The 13,482-nt window shown below is 34.2% G+C and overlaps 1 protein-coding gene across 3 annotated transcripts in view; it reads right to left on the bottom strand.

Annotated features, from left to right (window-relative positions):
• UNC13C (unc-13 homolog C) overlaps nucleotides 1–13,482 on the bottom strand; it is a 612,857-nt gene that overhangs the window by 134,145 nt on the left and 465,230 nt on the right. For all 3 annotated transcript variants that reach the window (XM_060618476.3, XM_060618475.3, XM_060618477.3), the window contains exon 23: nucleotides 5,300–5,426. In XM_060618476.3, the coding sequence (XP_060474459.1) occupies nucleotides 5,300–5,426 (127 nt within the window). The remainder of the gene's footprint in view (nucleotides 1–5,299; nucleotides 5,427–13,482) is intronic.

A 13,482-nucleotide genomic window follows, 5' to 3' on the forward strand; every position in this document is an offset into this window, starting at 1 on the left:
ATCATTCTATTTCCTGTTTTAGCTGCAATCCACAAGTTTCAATATGTCATATTTTATTATCACAGTTCAAAATATTTTGTAATTCATTCACACTGTGATTTCTTTTTTAACTCATGAATTAGAGTTTTCTGCTTAATTTCCCTATCTGGTCATTTTCTAGTTCTCTTCTTAGAGTTGATTTCTGGCTTAATTCCACAGTGGTACTAGAATATACAGTATATATTTCAATCTTTGAAAATCCATTAGACTTCCTTTATGGTCGAACAAATAGTCTATTTTGGTAAATGCACTAAGTGCATATGATAACAATGTGTGTTTTGTCATCATTTGTTATAAATTGTAGATAGGTGTGTGTGTGTGTGTGTGTGTGGGTGTGTTTGTAAACAATTCCCACAAAAAATTATGGAACCCCTAGGTGACCAGATACAGATATAGATACAGAAGAATAAATATATTTAAGTATGTTATTTGTGTTGTTGGAACTTCTGTATTTTTACTGACTTTTTTGTCCGAATGTTTAGTCAGTTGCTGAAAAATGTAATCTCCAAGTAGCATTGTAGATTCATTTTTTCCTTTTATTTCTGACAATTTTTGCTTTATATATTTTGTTAACATGTTATGAGATACATTTACATTTCTAACTGATATATCTTTTGTTAAATTGCTTCTTCAATCATCACAAAATATTTCTATTTCTCAAAATTATCTTATTATTATATTTCTTACCTTGAAGTCTCTTTTAATATTAGTATCTTGTGAAAATTTTATCTCAATTATTATTTTCATCCTTTTATTTAACCTTTCTAGATGCATAAATTATGAGCAAGACAGTTTAATCTTACTATTTTATCTGGTAGGCCAGTATTAATCCATTAATATTTAATGATTACATTCAATTTTCTGATATATTTAGTCTTTTTTTTTTTTTTTAATTTTTTTTTTTTCAACGTTTTTTATTTATTTTTGGGGCAGAGAGAGACAGAGCATGAACGGGGGAGGGGCAGAGAGAGAGGGAGACACAGAATCGGAAACAGGCTCCAGGCTCTGAGCCATCAGCCCAGAGCCTGACGCGGGGCTCGAACTCACAGACCGCGAGATCGTGACCTGGCTGAAGTCGGACGCTTAACCGACTGCGCCACCCAGGCGCCCCTCTGATATATTTAGTCTTAAAAATATCATCTTGCCCCCCCACCCCCCGACCACTCACACACACCCAAATTTCCTGCCTGCTCTTTATTCTTTGCATTTTCCTTTCTTACCTTTAGGTATGTTTTATTACCCTCCACCCTACTGTGTTATGAATACACAATATTGTACCTTATGGGGTTACCCTATAAATTATAACATATATCCATGACATATCCATGACATATTAGAGGATTTTTAAATTTTTTTAATGTTTATTTATTTTTGAGAGAGACAGAGACAGAATGAGAGTGGGTTAGGGGCAGAGAGAGAGGAAGACAGAATCTGAAGCAGGCTCCAGGCTCCGAGCTGTCATCACAGAGGCCGATGCAAGGCTTGAACCCATGAGCTGTGAGATCATGACCTGAGCCAAAGTCGAACTTCAACTGATTGAGCCACCCAGACGCCCCTAGAGGATTTTTAAATTGGAGTATTTTACACTTTGTGAACAATTCAAGGATCTTACAACATATTAACTGCATGTGTTTATCCAATTGTCTTGTACTTTACTTCTATGTATATTTTCTTCTACAGATTTTTAATTTTTAAACAGTTAACATATTTTAAATTTTATTCTTTGCATACATTTTGTAGTGCATTATTTGCTACATTACTATATTTTTATCTTTAGTCATTTTCATTCTATCTGAAGTATGGCTTATATATTTTTGGTGAAGGTCTGCTGGAAATGGATTCTTTCAGCTTCTCAGTTATATAAATATACTTATGTCACTTTGTTTTGAAAGGATATATATTATTTTTGGAAGGATATTTTTGATGCTTATAGAACTCTAAGCTTGTTAGTTGTTTTCTTTCAGCACTTAAAAGGTATCATTGCAGTGTATTCTGGTTTCAGTCACTCCTACTGAACAATCATCCACGAGTATTACTGTAGCTCCTTTGAAGGTAAAGTGTCTTCCCTTCCTTGACTTCAATAAATGGAAAGTTTTTTAAAATTCTTTTTTGGTTTTAAGCAATTTTCTATGATGCAATGACAGGTAGTTTTTCTTGCATTTAAATATTCTGCTTAGGACTGATAGAAATTCTTGAGCTGTGGTTTCATGTTTTTTTTTCATCCATCTTACAAAATCCATACACTGTGCCTTCTCTCTTCTCCTTTTCTGGGACTCATTTCTTTGTACATTAGACCTTTGCAATTTGTCCCATGTACTCTTTGTTCTCTTCTTTCTTCTATATTGTGTATTTTTTGTCTCTCCCTCTATTTTATATGGAAAATTTCTCCAAATTTATTTTCCATTTTTAATCCCCTCTTCTGCTATATATAATCTGCCTTTAAACCCATTTATTACATTCCTAATTTCATCTTTTTTCAGTTCTGCAATTTTCATTGTATTTTTCTTATACAAATTTATTTTCCATTTTCAATCCCCTCTTCTGCTATATATAATCTGCCTTTAAACCCATTTATTACATTCCTAATTTCATCTTTTTTCAGTTCTGCAATTTTCATTGTATTTTTCTTATACAAATTTATTTTCCATTTTCAATCCCCTCTTCTGCTATATATAATCTGCCTTTAAACCCATTTGTTACATTCCTAATTTCATCCTTTTTCAGTTCTGCAATTTTCATTGTATTCTTCTTATAGAATGTTGAAATTCTCTCACATTTTGAAGATACATCAAAGCCTATGTCTGGTAAGTATAATGTCTGCTTTTTCTTGGAGTCTAGTCACTTGGTGCTGTTGCCTGGCCGTCTAATTTTTTTGTTGAATATTACATATTATCTATGAAAAATTATGGAACCTTTGATTGGTCATTTTCTCCTGAGAAAATCTAAATTTGTCCTTGTATTTACAGGATCATAATGGAGACAAGGCTGAATTTTAGGCTGGGCCATTTCTAGTTCTTCAGAGCCCTGAAGGTTCTCACCTGAAAGTCTGGGAAGTCTTATTTCTTAGGAAGTCTTGACCTCTCATTTTTGTCTCCCTAGTATTATGAGGCTGCTGACATATCTACTCAATTTTTAACCTCTCAGTCCCTGCTTTCTACTTGCTTATTTCTGCCTCAGTCTCCACACAAGGGCAGATTAAAAATCAGAAAATACCTCAGGGAGAAACTGTATGCAGGATGTTATGTTTACTTTTCTGGGGTTCCCATCTTTCTAGGAATTGACCCTGCAAGTCCAAGCAGCCTTCATAGTACTGAACACCAATTTTTATTTCTCCAGCCTAGGGAGATTGCTATAAACTAGGCTGCTATTCTCTGTTTGGCCACCAAGACCTGCACTGCTAATTGTCAAATGCATGGGAGCAGGGAGGATGGAGAGAAAAAACCAAACAAACACACAAACAAAAACAAAAAACAAAAAACCTTGTAGCAAATACAGGAATCACCTCAATGCATTTCTCTTTTCTCAGGACCATAACTTCTTAAATCCTGGTTGCCTTGATTTTTCTCTGATGCTATTTAATTTTATTCAGCTTTTATAATGGTCTTCAGTATGCATGCCAGTCTGATTTTAGTTAGTGTAGTTTCTTCGAGACAGAGCCAAACAAAAGTGTCCAGCTAATAGCATCTCTTTTTTACAAGCCAATGATACTATCAGCTGCTTAGGCACATATATTTCATGTTTAACTCTTTCCTATTTCTTTTTTTTTTAATTTTTTTTAATGTTTATTTATTTTTGAGACAGAGAGAGACAGAGCAGAACGGGGGAGGGTCAGAGAGAGGGGGAGACACAGAATCCGAAGCAGGCTCCAGGCTTTGAGCTGTCAGCACAGAGCCTGATGCGGGGCTCAAACCCACGGACTGTGAGATCATGACCTGAGCCAAAGTCGGACGCTCAACCGACTGAGCCACCCAGGCGCCCCTCTTCCCTATTTCTTTTATCCTCGTTTGTATTTAGTTGACAAATTATGTAAATTCTATCTTTGAAATCTCTCTCCCACACATACTCATCTTTGACATCCTTGCTACAATCATTTTCTAATGTGTATAGAGTTTTAACTTATCCCAGTATCTCACTGTACTCTATAAACTTCTATGAGAAAAGTCATACTAAATGGAAATTCATTACATTACTCCCTACCTTCTAAATCTCTTCCTTGTCCCCCATTCTCTGTCTCTTCCAATGCCCGCAATGCCTAAGAATGTGGGGCAAGCTTCACAGCTTTTATTTATAATAATCTAGTTCAAAACTACATTTCCTATCTACTCATTTTGTAAACATATCCTATACCCCACTAGAATGGCATTATTTCCTGTGGACCCTAGCCCATATACTCCTAATTCCATAATAATGCTCATAACTTACCTTTTAATCTAAATGCTTTTCTTGCCATAAACTGACCAAATTTTCAAAGTCTATATCAAATGCTACTCCATACATAAAGATTATGTAGAGTCCTCCATAGGGTAATGTCTCCCTTCTGTGAGAACCCACTGCACTTTGCTTGTGCTTCTTGAATTAGTGCTTATTAAATTTTGCCTTGCTTTATCATGAATTTTATACTTATTAGTATCTCATCAAGCACAAGCTTCTTCCAGGTTGCAGTCTTTATCCTATTCACTATTGTCCTATAGCACTTGACATGGTGCCTGGCATATGGAAGACCCTCGTCAATAGAATTAAATAGAATTCTGATAAATGTCAGATGCAGAGTATTATAGGTCTGTGTGCTTAGAAATGTTTTTGATACAGGCATATTTATGAAAATATTACCTGTTTAATTATAACTTCTATTTTAGAAATATGCATTTCTAAGACATTTTTCAGTTTAAATTAAAGGGAAAAATCTGAATATAATGCTCAGTATACAAATACCTTCATTTTCCCAATAAAAATCTGAGTTTGAGCACTTTCACAGAAAATAACCTCATTATGTAAGCCATATTTGTTTTGTATTTCTTTTCCTTTGAGTTGAATATCCAAGTGAATGCAACACAATTCAATTAAATATGTAGCTGAAAAATGCAACACAATTCAATTAAATATGGTCTGAAAGAAATGCAAGTCATTTAATGTTAATTTTATAATAGAAATGTCTGCATCCACGCAGAGACTATGAGAAGAGATTTTAGGGCTTCATAATTCAGGTATAATTTTTACAAGACTATGAATTGAAGACTTGGGGGTGAAAATCACTACTTACAAGGAATATTCAGGGACAGCATCCTTGAAGGCAGGAAGCTCTCGCACATATTCATTATAAAACCATTTCACTTTGAAATGCAAATTCATATAATCGGTGCTCTTGCATAACCGCTGCTTCTCATGTTCTATAACAGATAAAATCAAACATTTAATAAAGTTTGGTTTGCCAACAATACTGCTGTATTCTAATCTACTTTTATTAGTGGTAATTTAAAAAGGAAGAGAATAGCATATTTGAGGTAAAATCTAAGTGAGTTGTTAAAGACAGACCTGAAATTTCACAAAATGCACAAAAGCATCCTAGGTCCTCTGTAGAATAGGGGAAGTAATAATGAAAAGTAACTTGAATGTTCTAATGTGCTTGCCCAAAAAAGGTGAGAATTCTGATGTAAAGTGTTAGAACCTACCAAACCTTTTCTATTTATTTGCATGTTTTCATATTTTGACACTTTTAGCCTGATGCAAAGTTCTAGGGAGAATTAAACTCTAAGCATGGATAAAACATGAATCAAACTAGGAGACATAATCCTTGATAAATACTGGCAATGTGAATGAGTAGATCACATTTCTGGCCTGGATATTTAACATTGAAAGAATTAAGAGTTGAAAAGGAGAGGAAATATATCAAACTTCTAAGCCAGATGATTTCTTCTTCCCCTTTTAAGCTCAGCTAAAATTATTTTGTACCCTGTGGCTCTTTTGACATTTCTTTAGCAGGATTTCCGAATATGTGACTTTTTTTTTCTTTTCTTTCTTTTTTTTTTTTTTTTTTTTTTTTTTTTTTTGCTCTAGCTTAGGAAGTATAGCTTAAGACTGTTTCTTTTTCTTCTTTTAAAATCTGGATATATAGTACTGGGGAACAGTGACAAGTAATAGTATTACTGAACATGTTTATCGCTGCTTCTCCCCTCCCTCCAATATTAACATCTCTGCCAATTCTGGCTACAAATATAGATGTAACCAAACCCCAAATATTCCAGACTATAAGTTGAAGTGTCCTCTTACAAGTTCTGCATGAGGTCTGTGAATGTTTCTTAAGCAAAGTTCTTTGATTCATATTGGAGACATCCCATACTCTACATTTCAGACTGAAAATACTAACTGAAGCAATTAAATTGTTATACACAAATTGAGGGCATCTTTGTTTTCCAAAATGTGACTATAGAGGGATTTAAATACCAATGATAAACACAGGAGGGAACACAACCCCCAATCAAACATTTTCAAATTATCTAAACAACTATTCATTCAAGACAATTTGTAGAGATTATAATTGTAATCTAATGTTATACATAGACACAAGAATAAACTAGTACTTATAGACTAAACTCCCAAACAAAATTATGAACTAGGTAACATTTTGCTTCAACTCCCTCCAAATTTATTTCATTCTTTCTTTCTTTTAATGTTAATTCTCCCCAACCCTTCTCCTCAGATGTCTAGTATCCCTCCACACCATAAGAGGAGACATTTATTTGATAAACTCATAGTTAGGAATTTAATGCAACACTACCCTCAAACCCAGATAAAATAAGACCTTTGTCTTAACACCCACACATTAAGAAGACTCTACTCATCACAAATACAAACTCAAAAATTAAATAGATTGTGGTCACTCGGGATCTCATACGTGGTACCCACAGAGTGAGCCAGAACCCTAAACATCTGCTCTTGTGACTGACACCACCTGCTCTTATGATTAACACCCTATAAGCTCACAGAAACACTTTGGACTATCTTTTGTTCTATATTCTAAAAACAAGAGATGACTACTTCCAGATGCTACTAATGTTTGTAGACTGCCATTGCTGACAAAGAAATAGATACTGCTTTGGAGTATAGGAAGAAATTTGAGCTATGGAAGCATTTAAGAGAAAGGGCAAACTAACTCACCAGTTCTTTCTCTGGATGGCATAAATCCAACAGATTACTGCATAACAAAGTATTATTTCCAAGTTTTAAGAAGTACCCATTTTCTTTGGTTTGAATTTATGCATTTGAAGCCACTCATGAATCAATGAGGCATGCAAAACAGGTGCACTTGCTGGCTGGGGAATATTTTGAATACTAAATCATTCATATGACTCTCAAAATTTGTATATGTGTGGTTCTAGATGTAATATACATGAAGCCTGAAATTCTTTGGCAACTAGCTATCTACTGACTTCTAGAATTATCAATAGTTTTATTTTTGGAATTTAAATTTACAAGGTTTGACTTACTAAATTTTAGCTTTATTCAAATGATTTACAAAAAAAACTTAGATAATTTGCATTGTGTCCTCATTTTAATAAATATTTTTAAGTATCTTTGAAGAAAAAGAGTTTTCTGCAAACTATATATAAACTATATCTGAAAGTACATTTGGAAATAATTTAAAATTTTTTGTATAGTTTATGTTAAATTACATGAAATTACATAAATTACATTCAGTTCATGTCTATTTTGAATGTAATAATACTTTATGTTTTAATCCTTTAATATTAAGATTGTGTGTAAACTTAAATTGGATGGGAAAAATATAAGTGCATCTCAGAAAAGAAAAAAAAAGGAATAGAAAAAGAAATAGAAAAAAAGTTCAGTGACAAGATATAATTTTTTTAAATTTTACAGAGAGATTTTTTTAATCTTAAGTAGACTCCATACTCAGTGCAGAGTTTGATGAGGGGTTGGGTGTCATGACCCTGGGATCATGACCTGAGCCAAAATCAATAGTCAGACGCTCAACCAAGCCACTCAGGCACCTCTATACTTGAAAGTTTTATATCAGGAAAAAGTTAAAGAGAGCACACATCATGTGATTTAGCATGACTGTAAATAGAATGCAAAACATTTAAAATATTTTATTATAACTGCCTAATTTATAACTGTGCTGAAATAAAGATGAAAATACATTTTTCTGAAAGAAAAATATAATTTATGACACTTGGACATTTACTTTGAAAACCTAAACACTGCCACCCAGAACACCTAAATATACACATTGATAATTAAGTGGTATTATCTTTGACATTTTGCCAATATGCAGCCTATTAAAAAAGAAATGTTTTTAATCTCGTCAATATACAAGGACATTTATTTGTTGAGGTAGGAATATAGAACTACATTGCATTCAACAGTTTGTTAGCTTGATTTAGAAATTATAAATATTTAGGTCTATGGTAAGTGGGGCTTCATGTGTGCTCTTGACTTTGCAAATGTTATCAGTGAACCTGACTTGATGTGTTACCTCTTCCAAGAGTGTTTGCACATTAACAGAATCCTGGAGGTAAGGGTAAGCCAGTTCCAGCTAATACCAGGAATGTTTATTTAGCATTTATCTTCTGCTAGGTCATGTAGGAGGGACTGTGGATGTAAAGATGAAGATCCATGTGCATAGAGCTCAGGAAGGGTGACATATACTACTACATGTAATACAACATGGCAAGTGCCATTATTTGATATGCAGAGGGGAATACTGTTTCTCAGAGGACACGAATTTAGCCCCACCTTTGTGCTTTAGGTGAACACTTAAATAGAGAAATGATTTGTGATTAGTCGTTCATTGCACAAAGAGGAATTTGAATCAAAGGACACGTCATATAAAACAAGACATTTTTTCTTTGAAGTACTATTTAATATATATGTGTCTCTTTCATGAAGCTCTATGTCTCCAATTAAGACTGTGGGTTTTTATCCCTTCTCTCAGGTTTTTAGATGTTTTAGTAGTGTGAGTGAACCTTAAATTTATGTTGTACCATAAAAAGAAAAAGTTTACCAATCTTTGTTCCTTACAATGAAGTTATCTCTATACTTTGGAAAGCAGGTAAAAGCCAGCTGTAGGCAGTGTCCCTGTCAGTTTTTCAGGAAAGAATTTCAATTTATTTTCATAATCCATGTACACTTCACTTCTCCATAATTACAAAAGTCTTTTCTCCATCCCTATTTGGGTACTCTGTTCAGAACATACAGAACATCCCCGACTCATTCACTTGGACTCTGAAAGCTTCCTCAATTCCTACATTCCCCTCGTTCCTGCTATTCCTACACTTCCAGAACAGAATCACCTCTAGATGTTGAATCTTCTGTAGCCACAGAGTAGCCAGGCTACTTTCCCTTCTTCCCCACCTCCCAAGTCTCTCCATTGTGGATCAGTATGAGAAAGGAGATAGGAAGGATACCAATGATCCTTTTGCAAAATGAAATCTAATACTGCTCTAGTCTAGAGACCATACTCTAGTTCCTAGGAATATACCTGACAGAATAGCTCAAACTATCAGGGTTTTACCAGCCTCTTTGCAGAAAATAAACTTAGAAGATTACTATTAGCTTCCTCCTTACAGAAATGCTTTCCCTCCCTATGAATTCTTTCCTATCTCTCGAAGTCATATTTCTCATGTACTATCAACCAATATTTACTGCTGTCTGTGGACTGAAACAGGAGCCCAGTACCATCTGTTTTCATTTTCTGCCAATTCAACAAGAATAATGGACATCTTTACATGTATTATGCACTTCAGCTGATACAGCAAGAGGTTTTCAGTTTATTGAGTTAGTTGGTGATGTGAGCTTGATCTTGAGGAAAATGCAAACAAAACTGGAAAGGGTATGCTCCTGTATAATAAGGCCCACTTGTGATGTTTGTCTTTAAGTAGAAAATATTAATTATAATTTAAACATTTTCTAGCAGTGACTTGTAATCATTATTAGTGATTATAATCAGTATTAGTGGTGAATATAACTATTTGGCTACCAAACCATGTCCTTTTCTTCATAGGCATACAACCAAACCGTATTTCCCAACATTTCTTGCAGTAGGCCTGGCCTGTGACTAAATTTTGGGCCAAAGCAATGTATGCCATTTCCAGACTTGCCCTGAAACACCTACTCTGAAATAATCCTCTTTTCCCTCATTTGTTAGCCAGATGCTGAAGATCCAAATGAGGATTTCAAGGCTCCGTGGAATCAAAGAGCCACTAAAGGGTAGAAGTCTGGGTCCCTCAACCAATTCTCAGAAGAGAGTTGCCGAATCAGAAGTACCTACTTGGACATATACAAGTGAGAAATAAACAAACCGATAATGTATTAAATAGTTTGTTACAGAGTTGGGCTACCTGGAATTATATTCTACTGCATTACAAAAAGTTTTAAGATTGAGACCCACTTGCTAATTAACCTCCAAATTGTTTTCTACGTTCTTATTTCTTTTATATGTGTATATGCATTTATCTGTATATATGGATATAGATATTCAGGCTATTCCCTTGCTTTGCGAAACTGTGTTGGTAAAGCTATGTCTATCAGACCTCACTATGAATTCATCCATCATCACACAGGAAATCAGTTAATCAAACTTGTTAAGTTTATGTTAAGAAAACAATAAATAGGCTCTGAGAAAGGATCATAGAGGTAAAATAGATTAATGCCACTTTTTATTTTTCTGTCAGCCTTATTTCATACTTGTGGGCTTTCTGCTATATTCTGACTAGTTATTATTACCACTTACGTGACTCTATAAAAAGTGAGCTGTTATTGTTCCAAAATCCACATGCCTGTTTTTCTCGGGTCTTTATATATCCCTCCCATAATGTGTAATTATATATTATAAAGGGACAGTTCAAGTAAACTACAATTACATCCTAACTGCCACCTACCAAATATCAATGTAGGAAATAATATCAAATTCAAAATATTCTTCAAATTATCTTTAATTCAATTCAAATTATCTCCTGCTTAGTGCTAGACCACACTGACAAAGTTATATTTATCTCATAGAAGATAAATGACTCTTAGAATTTATTTAGCCATCAATCCTCCTACATTTTTAATTTTGGCAACAAAGATTTAACTAGCTCATTACATTTACCAAGTAAAACATTTAATTAGTTTTCCAAATTGCCGTACAATAATTTTGCACAAAATTTAATCTTTGACTTTCAATGCTAAATATGAATATTTTACTACCAGTATAAAACTGCTTTGCTTAAGTTGTGCAAAGACACTTGTTAATTTGAAAGTATATGCCTATTTTCCTTTAGATGGCATTTACAAGCATTTAATTGAAAAGAATATATTTTTTTTGAAAGTTGATGTTTATGCATGGGATTTTATGTATAATGCAGTAATGTACAATTATGTATTAGTATATAGGATGGGGTGGTATACACTCAATCTATTCTCATGCCAAAAGCAAATGTGCTGCCATCAACCATCACAGTGTGATTTTCTAGTTCTTAGTTCTTAGTTTTATTGTATAAACACTGTGTTGCCCTATAGTTGGTAGTGTACATTTTTTTAGGACTATCTTAAACATCCCTGTATTTTACACTGGTGATGATATGGAAGTTCTGGAAGGAATATCAAATAATAAATTGGTATTAGGGGCCCAAGGACATGATGTTTTGTGACACATTGTGTACTTACAAATCTAAAACTACATCACCTAGAAACTTTGGTTCTAAAAATAAATAGGTATCAGACTTTTATGTATAATAGATACATATAAACATTTATCAAAGATAACCATAAATTTATATTAACTATATATAGGTGGGGATCATGGGCTCCTTTTTATACACTGAAAGTGCTAAACCATGTAGTTAGAAGTAAAAAAGAAAAAGAGAATACAAGTTATAGGTTTCTATTTTAAAATAGCTCTATAAAGGGCTTATAATATCCATACATCTTGGGGTGAGAATCATATAAATTTCTGGCTGCCAAAGTAAGCTGGTATTAAGAAGCTATATAGCTTGAAATAATAAAATAAAAATGAATATATATATATATATATATATATATATATATATATATATATATATAAATAACATGTTAGCAAAAAGTAATTTGGACCAATGGGAAGCTTCCAGGGAGGAAAATCAGCCAACAAGAGAAAAGATTAAGAACAATAGTAAATTACTGTAATCAACTTTCTTAGGTTCAATGACTACAAAGCAACAAATATCATTAATTTTTGTAGGGTAAGAAAAAAGTACCAGTTTCTTTCATGACACATTTCTGATAACCCAGCCTTAGCAAAACACTAGGAAAAAGAAAAGCCAATAAAATCTGCCTTACTCCATGACCACTAAAACTGATGCTAGAAGCAGTTTTACCTTTGAGAAGGAGTAGCTGACAGTCGTCACCATAAATGCAATCAATCTCTCAGCAGAATCCCAGAATGCATCTAGGCTCTCCAGGTTCATTAAACCAGGAATGATGTGGAATCAGACTTACTTCATAAACACACTCTGATACATCTGTGGTGAGTTTAGACATATATCAACCCACAAACCTACACTGGCGGGTTTAGAATAAGAACAGTGCTTTCCAATGGAACTCAAACCTCCTCAACCCATCTCATTGCCATCCAAAACTTGAACTTTCTCTATTTCTGGGAAAAAAGTTATTCACAAATGAGCTGTGATTTGGCCACGTTTTACTTTAAAACTTTCTTTGCCAAATTTAAGTAGCACCATACCAACACTTTCTCTATAATCTTCATCGATGACACAAATTCCTATACTTCTGATGTGTTCTGAAGCCAACTCAGTACGTAGAGTTACTGAGCTCCAGAACACCCAGAAGGGGAAACATACCAGTTCATGACCTGGGAAAATAAGGAAGTAGTATGGAGGCAAGACCACACAATCTGGTGCTAGAAACCTAGAGATGGATAGTTGTAAAGGAAAAAGTGGGATGAGATGAGAAAGAGCATTCAAAATCAGAGAGGTCCAAAAGACTGGAATATAATGGTAAAATACAGGCACCCTGAACAGCTACTGGAATTAATTGACAAGTCATGGAGCAAGAGTGTGTGGCTGACAAGTTCAGATACAAGAAGGTTAGTGTGACTAACACAGAGTTGAGTGGGCAAGAGTGGTGACAGCTAATTTCAGAGAAAAGCCAAGGCCAAATCACACAGGATCTTGTAAACTGTGAATAAGGACTTCTTCTCCTAAGAGTTATGCAGTAACACTGGAGGATTCTGGGGTAATTTACATTTGTAAAATATCATTTTGGATGCCGTCTGGAGACAGTAGGAGGGCATAAAAGAGACTATGCAGAACAAGCAATGGGTGAGGCATCTTAGACGTGGGTGGTAATAGTGATGATTCTGGTGGAAGTGGTGAGGCATGGGATCTATTCTTGGTTGTCTGTATTTCTGTCACATAACCATGCCTGTAACCTCTTCCGTTCCTAGAT

The sequence above is a fragment of the Panthera onca genome, chromosome B3 (assembly GCF_046562875.1).
Source record: "Panthera onca isolate mPanOnc1 chromosome B3, mPanOnc1 haplotype 2, whole genome shotgun sequence".
Lineage (NCBI taxonomy): Eukaryota > Metazoa > Chordata > Mammalia > Carnivora > Felidae > Panthera > Panthera onca.